At 54.0% G+C, this 14,162-nt stretch overlaps 2 protein-coding genes across 4 annotated transcripts in view; one reads left to right on the forward strand and one right to left on the reverse strand.

Annotated features, from left to right (window-relative positions):
* The window catches only part of MARK4 (microtubule affinity regulating kinase 4), a 206,685-nt gene extending 202,759 nt beyond the window's left edge, over positions 1-3,926 (forward strand). For 2 of the 3 annotated variants that reach the window (XM_049787247.1, XM_049787248.1), the window contains exons 17-18: positions 380-424; positions 3,342-3,926. In XM_049787247.1, the coding sequence (XP_049643204.1) occupies positions 380-424; positions 3,342-3,678 (382 nt within the window). In that variant the 3' untranslated portion in view covers positions 3,679-3,926. The remainder of the gene's footprint in view (positions 1-379; positions 425-3,341) is intronic. The other variant, XM_049787249.1, reaches the window with a different exon arrangement.
* Positions 3,927-6,395: 2,469 nt separating this feature from the next.
* Positions 6,396-13,747, reverse strand: CKM (creatine kinase, M-type). Its single transcript, XM_049787297.1, has 7 exons — positions 13,555-13,747; positions 13,149-13,303; positions 11,397-11,529; positions 10,525-10,696; positions 8,493-8,616; positions 7,365-7,554; positions 6,396-6,574 (listed from the first exon to the last, which is right to left on the reverse strand). The coding sequence occupies exons 1-7, from the start codon at positions 13,745-13,747 to the stop codon at positions 6,396-6,398; spliced, it is 1,146 nt and encodes a 381-aa protein (XP_049643254.1).
* Positions 13,748-14,162: the final 415 nt, after the last annotated feature.

The raw sequence follows: 14,162 nt of genomic DNA on the forward strand, positions 1-14,162 counted from the left end.
CAAACAAATACTAAGCAAAATAGACCAACTGACTGTCCAGAATTGATCCAAGGGTGTGGGCGATGGGCATTTTGACTGGGGTGCACATTGCTAAGTGGTATCAACTGACCAAAGCTCTGTGTGTGAGTTTGAGTGTCTTTGTGCCCTGTGTCAAGTGTGTGCCTGTTCACCACGCCTCTCTTTGCCTTCCAAGTTCTTCCGTATCTTTCCTACAACCTGTACTAACCTTCTCTTAAGGGGTGCCCCTTCCCAGACTGGATCCTGACTCGGGCCTCTCCTGGCTCTAAGTCAGCCTAGGGAGGCCTGAGGTTAATAGGGAGGGAGAGGGAGCTCCCTCTGATCAGATAGACACCTTGCACCCTCCCCTCCCATCCTCTAGGGTCACAGACGAACCTGAGAGAATCGGGGGACCTGAGGTCTCAAGGTGAGTGAATGCGCCCCTCTGGTTTTTCTGCCCCTTTCATTGGTGCCTGAGTCTCTCTCTGGCCAACTTCCTGAAATCTCCCTCAGTCAGTTCCTCCATCCAGCCTCCTGCATTTCTCTCTCAGCACTTGACCTTGATGAGTATAAACCCTAGCAACTTCTTTTTTTGTTGTTTTTGTTTTGGGGCTACACCTGATGGTGCTCAGGGGTTAGTCCTTGCTCTTCGCTCGGAAATTGCTCCTAGCAGTCTCAGGGACCATATGGGATGCTGGGAATCAAACCCAGGTCCATCCTAGGTCGGCTGCATGCAAGGCAAATGCCCTACCACTGTGCTATCTCTTCAGTCCCCAGACCCCAGCAACTTCTTTTTTTTTTTGGTTTTTGGGCCACACCTGCCGGTACTCAGGGATTACTCCTGGCTCTATGCTCAGAAATAGCTCCTGGCAGGCACAGGGGACCATATGGGACACCGGGATTCGAACCAACCACCTTAGGTCCTGGATCGGTTGCTTGCAAGGCAAACACCGCTGTGCTATCTCTCTGGGCCCCCCAGCAACTTCTGTCTACACTCACCTGCTCCCCTCTCAGCCCCTCATGGCTGTTCTGTGTTAGCGGGTAACAAAAAGTTACCTGAAACATCCTGAGGAGACTTTGGGCTTCGAGGATCAGACATATTTGGCTCAGCCATTATAGCACCCGGGAAGTCACACTGAAAATGGAAACACACTGATTTATATTCCAGTATGTTTATTTACAGAAGCAAGCAGTGCTGGATTTTTGGCCAACTCTTGCTTCTGGTAGGCAAAATACTAGTTTAGAGATCATGAAAATGAGACTTTCCTGAGAAGTTCCTCCCCAAAGTCCCAGGACTGACTCTGATTGGCTGGGACTAGTGACTGTTCGAGATGGCCTACTCTGATTGGCCATAATTATTTATATGCTCTTCTTTGAACCAATCACGGTGGCCAAGACCAGAATCATGTATTAATTCCCTTAAGGCTGTTTCACCTAAGCCAGGAAAGAGGCTGCACTTGTTAGAAGAAACCTTGCAGAAATTTAGGGGGAACATTTCATTGTTGTACGTGGCCCTCTTGCCTGTTGGAAAACAAGAGCCCAGGCCCAAGAGCCAGGGATCAAGGGATTTTCCTTACATTAAGCCAACCCAGTTTCTACCCTGGCATGGATTATGGTTCTCTGATCTCTCCCAGAAGCTAGCCCTGAACACAGGCCGAGTGATCCAAAAAACCCAAACTTGGGGCCGGAGAGATAGCATGGAGGTAAGGCATTTATTTGCCTTACATACAGAAGGACGGTGGTTCAAATCCCGGCATCCCATATGGTCCCCTGAGCCTGCCAGGAGCAATTTCTGAGCGTAGAGCCAGGAGTAACCCCTGAGTGCTGCTGGGTGTGACCCAAAAACATAAACAAACAAAAAAAAAAACCAAACTCAAATAAAATATTTCTTGGGGGGGCCGGAGAGATAGCATGGAGGTAAGGCGTTTGCCTTTCATGCAGGAGGTCATCGGTTCGAATCCCGGCGCCCCATATGGTCCCCTGTGCCTGCCAGGAGCAATTTCTGAGCCTGGAGCCAGGAATAACCCCTGAGCACTGCCAGGTGTGACCCAAAAACCAAAAAAAAAAAAAAAATATTTCTTGGGACTAGAGTGATACACAAGGGGATATATGGCACTTGCCTTGTACACGATTAACCCAAGTTTGACTCAGCACCGCATATGGTCTCCTAAGCACTGCTAGGAGTAAGCCCTGAGGAAAAAAAAAAAAAGTAAGCCCCCAAAAATTCATGGCCTGGGAGAGAACTCAAAGGGCTGGAACATTAGATTCCCAGCACCAAATGGCCCTTGAGCCCTTCTAGGTGTGTGCACAGGCCCACAACATCCAAAAAAACCACCCTGATATTGGGGAACAAAAAACCTTCCCTTAGGCTAGAGGCCCTGGTCGAAAATGGGAAAAAAATGACTCTAGAAGGGAAATGATTGTTATCTCCAAAAGAAAGATGTATTAATAATAACCAGGGTCCAAACTAGAATCCTGATTCTCAGACAAAGCACGTGGCCCACCTGGGCTGGCAGGACACTGGTTTTCCCAGGGGTCCTTTCTGACCAAAAGGGATCAGAATCCAGTCTGGTGCTTTAGCTCAGCCCTCTCCAGGAGACAGGGACAGAGAGAATGGAGTGATCTTATAAGCTTGACTTGCATCTGTCAAAACAGGTTCAATCCCTCCCATCTCAGGAGTCATCAGAGTAACTCCTGAGCTTAGACCCAGAAGTAAGCCTTGAGAGTCACCGGGCCTGGCCCCCGAACAACCAACAAACAAAACACACAAAAATATCCTTAAGGGAAATTGGCAGCTTCCTAGCAGCCCATCCTCTTCCACCCAGACTTGGATAAGGCTGCACCCACCTGCGGGGGATTCTGGGACTTGTAGTCTCCAGCCACCAGGATGGCCCCCTGGAATCCTGCCATCTCGGATGAAAGGGAGGGAGGGGGCCGGAGAGATAGCATGAAGGTAGGGTGTTTGCCTTGCTTGCCTTGCATGCAGAAGGACGGTGGTTCGAATCCCAGCATCCCATATGGTCCTCCGAGCCTGCCAGGAATGATTGCTGAGCATAGAGCCAGGAGGAACCTCTGAGCGCCGCCGGGTGTGACCCCAAAAAACAAAACAAAACAAAAAAGAAAGGGAGGGAAGGAGGAGGAGCAGGATTTGCAGGGATCTATGGGGGGAAGGGGGTTGTCCCACTTGAGGGAACCTGGGTGCCCTTCTGCTGACTTCTAGCTCTGACCCTTGCCCCCCCAGAGCAGGATTTGCAGGGATCTATAGGGGGAACAGGGGGTTGTCCCCACTTGGGGAACCCAGGTGCCCTTCTGCTGACTTCTAACCTCTGCCCCCTGCCCCCCAGTGGCCATCTACCTTGGGATCAAGCGGAAACCGCCCCCCGGCTGCTCCGATTCCCCTGGAGTGTGAAGCTGACCAGCTCGCGCCCTCCCGAGGCCCTGATGGCCGCGCTGCGCCAGGCCACGGCGGCCGCCCGCTGCCGCTGCCGCCAGCCCCAGCCGTTCCTGCTGGCCTGCCTGCACGGGGGTGCGGGCGGGCCCGAGCCCCTGTCCCACTTCGAGGTGGAGGTGTGCCAGCTGCCCCGGCCCGGCCTGCGGGGGGTCCTCTTCCGCCGCGTGGCGGGCACCGCGCTGGCCTTCCGCACCCTCGTCACCCGCATCTCCAACGACCTCGAGCTCTGAGCCGCCCCCAGCAGATTCGGGTTTGGATCCCTCGGCCCTGCCTGCAGCGTGGCCCGGCGCCCAGGAGAGCAGCAGGCCACGGTCCCTTCTCTGTCCTCCTGGCCGCAGGGTTGCGGGGAGCTGGCACCTCCGGCCGCCCTGTCCCCCCTCTGTCCTTGCCCTGGGGCACCCGAGGAAACTTTGGGGGCAGAAAGGGAAACTGATGAAATTTCCGTTCCTATACACACACGTGCACACACACATGCACACACACACACGCACACACATACACATACAGCTCAAGAATTAGGCCTTGGGCATGGGGGGCAGAGAGGTAACTACGCCTAAAGACTGGAGGATTGGGTAGGGGGTGGCACTTGGGAGTGGGAGGTCTGAGAGGCAGTTTCCTTCCCCCCTCTGTCTCCCCCACGCTAAACCTCACCCCCTCCTGTCCCAGGTGGCGCGGGGCACTTTGTACAAATTCTTGTAAATACCCCCAACACACTCCTTCCCCTCTACAGAGATCTCTTGGGGGAAAGCTGCCACTGTCACCTCCGGTTTTTAAGTTATTATCCCCTCCTGCCCTCTCCTATCAGCCCCCTCCTCAACCTGCAGCCTGTTGCCCAATAAATTTAGGAGCGTCCCCTCTTCCCCCACGCTGACCCCGGGGTTTTCCTGCCCTCCCCAGAGATGAAGAGGAAGGGAGGGTGGCCTTGGGGGCGGGGTTCCTGGCTGAGCCTCAATTTTCTCATCTGCAGAATGGCAATAGTTGGGCGGGGAGGGCAAAGCTCCAGGATGACAGAGGAAGAGGGGAAGGCCACCATAAGGCCCCCCTCCAATCCCTGTTCGGAACTCTTCCCCCCCATTCATTCACTCCACACCACCCCCTCGCACTTGTTAGATTGGATTCGAAGCCACATCACACTCCAGTATACATTTATTCAATAAACAAGTCATTGACCCGTGCTGGACTGGGAGATTGCAGCAGCCCAGTCTGGGGGGGGGGGGGTTGTGGGTAAGAGGGTGAACTGGAAAACTTGGGTTCTGACAGGAATATTAGGGAAATTTGGTGATTTGGGGAAGTCCACAAGACAGTTTATGTTGAATTGGGCTTTGAAGATCATACCAGAGTTGACTGAGCACTGGGTTTACCCTGGTCCAGAGCCAGAAATTGGGGCGTGGGGGGTGTCCTTGGTAACTGCTAGGAATTGGGGACAGCTGCAGAGCCAGACTAGTGCCTGCACAGAAGCCAACAAAGACTTGTTTGTATTATCTGTGCATTGGTGTCCTTGGGGACTGGCTGGATTGCTCTATGCTATCGCTCTGGTCCTACAGGACAAGTCTTGAGTGCTTTGGTTCTTAGAATCTCAACCCTTTGTTTCCCCCCAAACCATGCCTGGTTCTTAACACAGTGGGTAGGGTGCATGGCTTGTATACAGCCATTACAGGTGTGATCTCTGGCACCACAGGGGTCTCTCCCAAGCATTAGTAAGGGGGTGATCCCTGAGTGCTACTGGGTATGGCCCATACACATTTTTTTTATTTGAGAATGGATTTCTTTCCAAAAGAGTTTTGGGAGCCCTGCTCATTCTCCATATTGAACTGAGTAGAGATGATTGACATCTGACCATCATTCAGACGTTTAAAGTATGTCTTCATAAGCTGCTGCTCCCACCACTTCAGCTCTCCTTCCTAGATTCAATTCTGCAAAAACGCAAATCCCTAAAAACTTAAAAGACGGAAGGGGTGGGGTGGGGATTAGGAGCCAACCTCAACCCAGATGGAGTAGGACTTAGCTCCGCCAAAGATATGAAGCGAGAAGTGCTGGCTGTGAGGAGTGGAAGGGAAGAGTCTCTAGTCAGAGAAATAGTGTGAATAGAACCGGAAAGGTGAACCTTCAGCCAATGGTATCTAAGTTTACTCTTGAAGAACTGAAGATAATTATACATCCTAGGACATGTGGAGACTGTGTGTGTGTGTGTGTGTGTGTGTGTGAGAGAGAGAGAGAGAGAGAGAGAGAGAGAGAGAGAGAGAGAGAGAGAGAGAAATAAGGGAAGAAGTTGGAAAGAAAGATGGATAGATAACAGCAATAGAGGAATAGCAATAGCAGGCTGGAGAGAAAATCAGTAGAAAACATTCTTCAGCCGTGTTGGGTGGGTTGCAAATATCCAAAACCCACGGACCAAGCCCAAGGCTCTGCCAATGGACTTGACCCCTTTTCCCATTTTCCGCCAGCTTGATTAGAAGCCAGGGCCCGAGCATGGCCTCTGTGACCCTAGATCTCATTCCCCTAGGCCATGTGGAATTTTTGAATTGGCCTCTTCTCTAACCGCTCATTGCTAGAGATGTGATAAGATGTGACATCACTTGTGACTTGGCAAGCCACTTGAAAGGCACAGAACAAGAGTCCTCCAAAAAAAAAAAATCACAAAACTAAGGCAACCATTGCTTTATTTGTTGCTTTGAGTGGAGAAACAAAGCACCGCAGAAGGGCGCTGGATTCATAAAGAAGTCGGTGCTTTGACAGGTGGGCGGAGCTTTAAAAAGACAGGGCGGCGGGGCTCTTCTCATTGGCCAGAACTCAGGCAGGAAGCCCATTCGTTGGAACTGGAAACGCCCACCCGCTGATTGGAAGAGCCGCCTGGAGGGGGCGGGACTCCGGTTGAGGGGGCGGGGCAGGGAGTGAAAGGGGCGGGCCTCTAAGCGGACGGCGTCCTCCCATTGGCTGGCGCTCGGGCCTATTTCTGGGCGGGAATCATGTCGTCGATGGAGCCGCCCTTCTCCAGTTTCTTCTCCATTTCCACCATGAGCTTCACGCCGTCCACCACCAGCTGCACCTGCTCCACCTCGGACGAGCCCAGACGATCCGCGTTGGACACGTCGAACACCGAGCCCACGGCAGCTGTGTCAACGCCGCCTGCGGGAGCCCAAAGGGAGGCGAAGTGAAGGAGCAGAAACTGCAGGCCCCAAGCCAACTGTGACAGCATCATGGGTGGTGACAGGTGTGGGCAGCGCCTGCTCCTGGGCCCCCATCTCTAACTTTTTAAGATTCACATCTCTGAATCATGCCACGAGAGAATAGAACATAAGGATCAGGATGCCTGGGGTCTGATCAATGGGAAACAGCTTTTAGGGAACACAAATCATGTCTATGAAACATTTTATTTGGTTTTGGTTTTGGTTTTTGGGTCACACCAGGCAGCACTCAGAGGTTACTCCTGGCTCTACGCTCAGAAATCACTCCTGGCAGGCTCAGGGGACCATATGGGATGCCGGGATTCCAACCACCGACCTTCTGCATGCAAGGCAAACACTCTACCTCCATGCTATCTCTCTGGCCCCTATGCTACCTTGATGGTATCAGGTTGAGTAGAAATATGATGACATCAGATTTATGGGGAAACAAAGTGTGATTTGGTTGTTGGGGCCACACTCAGCAGTACTCAGGGCTTACTCGTGGCTCTGCGGTCTAAGTTCGCTCCTGACTTGTCAGGGAGCCCATATGGGATGCTGGGGATCAAACCCAGGTTGGTTATGTGCAAGGCAAGCGCCTTCCCTAATGTACTACTATCACTCTGGAAGAAATATAGTGATATTCGAGGAAGGAGAGCACCCTTGCTAAACCCTACAAGTCGTGGGGGATGTTCCCACCGCTGCCAAGAGTCCCCCAACTGGTGTCCCAGCGGCATGCAAGGCAGAACTCGCACCTGTGCCCCGCTTCTGCAGGCGCAGGCGGGTGAGGATCTCCTCGAATTTGGGGTGCTTGCTCAGATGCTCCAGCTTCACGTGCACGCCGCCACGCAGCCCAGTGCCCAGATTGGAAGGGCAGGTAAGCACATAGCCCAGGTGCTCATTCCACATGAAGGGGTGACCGGCTTTCTTGAAGATCTCCTCGATCTAAGATGCAAGGAGAGAGAACCCCAGGCGTGAGTCAGCACCCCATGGACGCCCCAACTACACCTGCAACCCAGACAGACGCCACTTGGGGTGTTGATGAGTGAGGGAGTGAATAGAGGTGAGGCTGGAAACCCAGGAGGGATGAGGTTCAGAGAGGAAGACATGTCATGTCTAAAGATGATGAGGGATACCATACACGGTGGGACTTTGGCAGGAGTTGGGCCTGAGTCGTTTTAAGGGGAGACCAAGTTTTTTTATTTTTTAATTTAAATTTTTTGGGCCTAACCCTAACCCGGAGGATCTTAGGGGTTGCTTATGGCTCTGAGCTCAGAAATCACTCTTGGCAAGCTCAGGGAACCATGTGGGATGTTGGGGATCAAACTCAGGACCATCCCATCCTGGGTTGGCAGTGTGCAAGGCAAACGTCCTCCTCATTCTTAAAAGGATGGACTTGGGCTCAGGGCAGGACTGTGTTGACAGAGGGGCGTGGAAGTGGCCTGATCCAACGGGGCGGGGCTTTGGCAGGAGTTTGAAGTCTGCAGCAGCAGGTAGGGAGTTAAAATTACCGTATTTCTTCGGCCGCACATATACTAAATTACCGTATTTTTCATATCATAAGGCGCACTCCCTCTCCTCCCCCCCCCCCAAAAAAAAAAAAGATGCGTCTTATGGAGCAAATACCACCTGGAGCTGAAGCCCTGAGTGCAGGGGAGGAGAGGAACTAAAAATTATGTGTGTCTTATGGTCAGGTGTGTCTTATAGAGCAAAAAGTACGGTACGATTTGGTTTGGTTTGGTTTGGGGGCCACTACCGACAATGCTCAGAATTTTTTTTTCCTGGCCCAGGATCCAGGGCTCACTCCTAGCAGAGCTCAGGAACCCCATATGTAATGCCATGGATGAAACCCAAGTCAGACACGGTTCCCCAGGCACTCTTACCTTCTGCAGCCCCACGCAGAAGCGGCGGAAAACCTCCTTCATGTTGCCCCCCTTCTGCATGGAGATGACCCGGAGGTGATCTTCCTCGTTCACCCACACCAGGAAAGTCTTGTTGTCATTGTGCCTGGGGTAGGAGACAGTAAGAAGAAATCAGTTCTGTAGAATTTACTCGGCGACCCTCTGCTCGTGCTCCCACCACCCCAAAAGTCCCCTGCCAGGTGGAATATTTGGTGTCTTCAAACTCGCACAAGCTTTCACCTGGAGACCTTAAGATTGGAACTCTCTGGGGCCCAGAGAGATAGCACAGCGGCATTTGCCTTGCAAGCAGCCGATCCAGGACCGAAGGTGGTTGGTTCGAATCCCGGTGTCCCATATGGTCCCCCGTGCCTGCCAGGAGCTATTTCTGAGCAGACAGCCAGGAGGAACCCCTGAGCACCGCCGGGTGTGGCCCAAAAACCAAAAAAAAAAAAAAAAAAAAAAGATTGGAGCTCTCCAATCCTGGGGTCACCTGGTGCTAGAGGAGACCCCTGTATGGTGCCAGGGATCGAACAGGAGTTGTCTGCATGCCAGGTGAGTACCTTAACCTCAGTACTGTCTCTCTGATACACTGATAATCAAAGAATTGGAAATGTTTCTAGAACCTACACTTCACAAGCTAGAGGGATTCTGGATGCAAAGATTTCCAGATGGCAGGATTTTCAGATTTCAACATTTGGAATATTTTTAGGCTCATAGATTGTGCAGATTTCAGATCCCATGACTCCTAGGAGCCCAATATTCGCAGATCTTAATGCTTGTTTTTGGGCCACACCTGGCGATACTCAGGGCTTACTCCTAACTCTTCGCTCAGAAATCACTCCTGGGGGCCGGGCGGTGGCGCTGGAGGTAAGGTGCCTGCCTTGCCTGCGCTAACCTAGGACGGACCGCGGTTCGATCCCCCGGCGTCCCATATGGTCCCCCAAGAAGCCAGGAGCAACTTCTGAGCGCATAGCCAGGAGTAACCCCTGAGCCTCACAGGGTGTGGCCCAAAAACCAAAAAAAAAAAAAAATCACTCCTGGTGATGCTCAGAGTCGTGGGGGGCAGGGGTGGGGAACACATGGGATGCTGCGGGTCTAACCTGCTTTATCCCCAAAATTTCTGTTATTTAAAGATTCTGAGATTTGGGACCCGGAGAGATAGCACAGCGGTGTTTGCCTTGCAAGCAGCCGATCCAGGACCTAAGGTGGCTGGTTTGAATCCCGGTGTCCCATATGGTCCCCCGTGCCTGCCAGGAGCTATTTCTGAGCAGACAGCCAGGAGTAACCCCTGAGCACCGCCGGGTGTGGCCCAAAAAACAAACAAAAAAAAAAAAAAAGAAAAGAAAAGAAAAGAAAAGATTCTGAGATTTTCAGGCTGTCAAATCATATATCTGAGAAGGCACTTGCCTTGCACGGATCCAACCCAGGTTCGATCCTCAACGCTCCCTGTGGTTCTCTGACCACCACCAGGGGTATTCCTAAGTACAGAGCCAGGAGTAGACCCCTGGGCACCCCCCTACACACACCCAAATAAAAATTCTGAGTTTCTAAGTCTAGAATATTCAGCTATAATTGAAGTCTAAAATTAGGGGGACAGCAAAGTCTATAATTTAGGGGGGTAAAACGAGGATAGTGAAAGAAGTGGGTGAAGGGTGAGCAGTAGGGGCCCCCAAAACTGTTTCCATCATATTCCACCAATGGACTCTACTAGAACCCCAAAAACCAGGAAGAGTAAGTAGTGACCCTAATTGTACAGATGAGGACATTAAATAAGGGGTGTTACTGAGTTGGGGTGACAAAACTGATCAGCAGGGCTGGGTGAAATGGGGCAACTTTGATTCAAGTCCAAGTTGTAGCTGCCATGGCCCCCTCAAACCACAGAGGTGGGGGGACAGTGCTGGAGTGTGAGGTGGGGTACTGGGGTGCTTGGCAACATTTCGCTTTAGGGTCTCAGTTTAGATCGGAAGTTGGGGGTTCCTGGAGGGCACCAGGGCGGGCTGATGGGGAATCTCACCAGATGCCGCGGGCGTCGGGCCAGTCCCGGGCCATGCCTGAGGCCAGCAGCAGAGGGGACACGGGCTTGTCAAAGAGGAAGTGGTCATCGATGAGCTGCTGCTGCTCGGCCTCCGTCATGCTCTTCAGGGGGTAGTATTTGCCCTTGAACTCACCTGTCAGGCTGTTGAGGGCTGGGCGGTGGGACATTAGAAGGTGGGGTTACCACCATGGCCCAGCATCACCTAGGGAACCCCACACCGCTATCCCCAAGGGCATCAAAATACCTGTTCTTGAACCGCTCCTTCCCACTAGCACCCAACAGAAAACAGTCTTGGGGTCAGAGGGCACTTGCACACAGCCAACCCAGGTTTGATCCCCAACATCCCCATAGGGCTCCCCCAAACACCACCAGCATAGAGCCAGGAGTAAGCTCCGAGCACTGCCTTGTAAGGCCCCCAAACCCAAAACAGTAACCAAAAAAATCAGAGTTTCCCCTCTCCACAGCCTCAATCAATCCAGTCACACACAAAGTGGGGGTACAGATGGCTAGACAAACACCGAAAGTCAGTCTCAGGAATTGGGGGGAGCTGTTGAGTATTGGTGTAACCAATATGACTTTTTTGGGGGCTATACTTGGCTATGCTCAGGGATAACTCCTAACCAGACTTGGGGAGCTCTATGGGGTGCTGAGGATTTATCCTAGGTCGACTGCATGTAAGGGAAGTAAGTACCTTAACCTCTGTACTATCCAGCTTTCAGACCCCCCAAATCTTGACAGCTCCCCAGCTACTTCTGAAACTTCCCAGCTTTGGGAAAATGGGGTTCTAAGAGCTTAGGGATCTGCCTCTGGAGAAGCCATGATGGGGGACCCCCGCAGCGGTGCAGTCTCACCTTCCACGGAGAGTTTCTCCACGGCCCTGCGCTCCCCCCGGGAGCAGTGTGGGGGCAGCGAGTAGCCCTTGATGCTGCGGCCGGTGCGGACGCGGCTGCTGAACACGTAGTTGGGGTCCAGGTCGTCTCCACCCTGCGGGGCAAAGCGAGTGAGACCCCAAACTCCCACCATCTCCTCCCGCCCAGATGCTCCAGAAGCGACCATGCTTTACGGGTCCTCCCAGCTGTGCCCTGCTGTCCCCCTCCCGGCTCGCAGCCCCTTTTCATCTCTGTCTCTCTCCCCATCTCTGTCTCTCCCGGTCTGTCTCCATCTCTATCTCCTTCCTTCTCTTCTGTTCTCTCCTACATCACCCCATCCTTCCTTCCGGCATCTGTTACTCTTCTCTCTGTCTTTCTCTTCATCTCTGTGTTTCTTTCTGTATGGTCCATCCCCAGCTCTGTCCACCTGTCACTTCCTTTAGCCCCACCCGCCCCGCCACATCTTTAGCCCCGCCCACGCTCCAACCCTTTAGCCCCCCCACCACCCGCCCATCTCCTTAACCCCGCCCACTCTCCAGACCTTCCTTTAGCCCCACCACCCCGCCCACCTAGTTAACTCCGCCCACTCTCCAGTCCTTCATTTAGCCACACCCACCTTCCCGCCCACCTTATTTAGCCCCGCCCACTCCCTAAATTTAGCCACGCCCCCGCCCACCTATTTACCCCGCCCACTCTCCAAACCTTCCTTTAGCCCCACCCACAGCCCCGCCCACGTTCCAACCCTTCCTTTAGTCCCACCCACCTCTCTGCCCATCTTGTTACCCCGCCCACTCTCCAGTCCTTCCTTTTGCCCCACCACCGTCCGCCCGCCTCTAGCCCCGCCCACTCTCCCATCCTTCCTTTAGCCCGCCCATCTCCCCGTCCACCTCTTTATCCCCGCCCACCCTCTGATCCTTCCTTTAACCCCACCCAACCTATCTCTTTAGCTCCGCCCACTCCCCCCGACCCTTCCTTTAGCCTCGCCCACCACCCCGCCCACACTCCAACCCTTCCTTTAGCCTCACCCACAGCCCCGCCCATCTCGTTAACCCCCGCTCACTATCCAACCCTTCCTTTAGCCCCGCCCACCTATTTAGCCCCGCCCACGTTCCAACCCTTCCTTTGGCCCCACCCACCTCCCCGCCCACCTCGTTAAATCCACTCACTCTCCAGTCCTTCCTTTAGCCCCACCCACCGCCCAGCCCGCCTCTTTAGCCCAGCCCACTCTCTGATTCTTCCTTAGCCCCGCCCATCTCCCCGCCTACCTCTTTAGCCTCACCCACTCTCCGATCCTTCCTTTAACCCCAACCACCCCATCTCTTTAGCTCCGCCCTCTTCCCAGACCCTTCCTTTAGCCCCGCCCACCGCCCCGCCCACGTTCCAATCCTTCCTTTAGCCTCACCCACCTCATTAACCCCCGCCCACTCTCCGATCTGTTATTTGGCCCCGCCCACCTATTTAGCTCCGCCCTCATTCCTTTAACCCACCCACCCCATCTCTTTAGCTCCGCCCACTTACCGACCCTTCCTTTAGCCCCACCCACCGCCCCTCCCACCCCTTTGGCACAGCCCACTCCATCCAGCTCCTCCCACCTTCTTAGCCCCGCCCACCCCGGCCCTCTCTTTGGCCCCACCTACCACTCGAGGCCGCTTCCTCCCTTCAGCCCCGCCCACCCATCGATAGCCCCTCCCACGCCAACTCAGCCCCGCCCACGGCCTCCTTTGCCCCGCCCACCTTGAGGTTCTCGTGGTTGAGGTCGGTCTTGTGCTTGTCGGTGGGCTTGTAGCCCCCGTGGCGGTCCTGGATGATGGGGTCGAAGAGATCCTTGAACACTTCGTAGCTCTCCTCGTCCCCGGCCACGGAGCCCACGGTCATGATGAAGGGGTGACCTGCCGGGGAGGACGGAGACGGGTCAGCCAGGAAGGCCGGGGCTGGGCCCCCGGAGAGACTGTGGGGGCCCCTCTCTGCGTACAGATGTGTCCCTCGCCCGGGAGCCTGGGTCCCCTGTTCTCTTGCCCTCGGGGTGACCTTGCTCACCCCAGAGTCTGCCCACAAGTACCCCCACCCCAATCTACCCAGGAGAATCTACCCAGGTCTACCCCCTCAGGAGACCAGAGAGCCCCTCCTCCCCGCTGCCCACCTGGATTGTCCACCCCAGTCTGAATGACATCATCCAGCGTGAAGCCCGACGGCGTCTCCTTGTCCCGAAGCTTCTTGTAGAGGTCGGGGGTCAGCACCTTGGCCATGTGGTTGTTGTGCTTGGTGAGGTCAGGGTACTCCTCCTCCGGCTTGTAGTTCATTTTGAACTTGTTGTGGGTGTTTCCGAATGGCATGGTGGCGGCCTGGGACTGTAGGAGAAGATATTGGGGGGCCCATTCTATAGCCCAGCTTCCGTGGAAGCTTTAGGGAGAGACACGGTCCCAAGGAGTGGGTCCCCACTCTGGGCTGTATGACCAGAATGAGGGGGGAGCCCTGTTTGGAGTCCCTGGATCCGATCTGGAGCCCCACCCTGAAAAATGGCAGCGGGGGCCCAGGAGAGATTCCTCGAATCAGAGCAGTCATGGGGGCACAGAACAGTGTAGGAATTCTGGGTGCAGGCAGGCCCCCAACTTGCCACTGGGAAAAATGCAATGTGACCTCCAGCAAGCCACTGTGTGTCTCAGAGCCTCGAATGACTCTGTAAATGGAGGGACAAAAATTCACATTTCCCTCTGGGGACCTTTGGGAGGCCTATGGAAAGCACTTAGA

Source organism: Suncus etruscus, chromosome 14 (genome assembly GCF_024139225.1).
Source record: "Suncus etruscus isolate mSunEtr1 chromosome 14, mSunEtr1.pri.cur, whole genome shotgun sequence".
Lineage (NCBI taxonomy): Eukaryota > Metazoa > Chordata > Mammalia > Eulipotyphla > Soricidae > Suncus > Suncus etruscus.

Coding starts and splice junctions, on each gene's coding strand:
- CKM (XM_049787297.1), bottom strand. CDS start 13,747: ATGCCATTCGGAAACACCCACAACAAGTTCAAAATGAACTACAAGCCG. Junction 7,555..8,492: donor TCTGCGTGGGGCTGCAGAAG/GTAAGAGTGCCT, acceptor CTTGCATCTTAG/ATCGAGGAGATCTTCAAGAA. Junction 6,575..7,364: donor CCTGCAGAAGCGGGGCACAG/GTGCGAGTTCTG, acceptor GGGCTCCCGCAG/GCGGCGTTGACACAGCTGCC.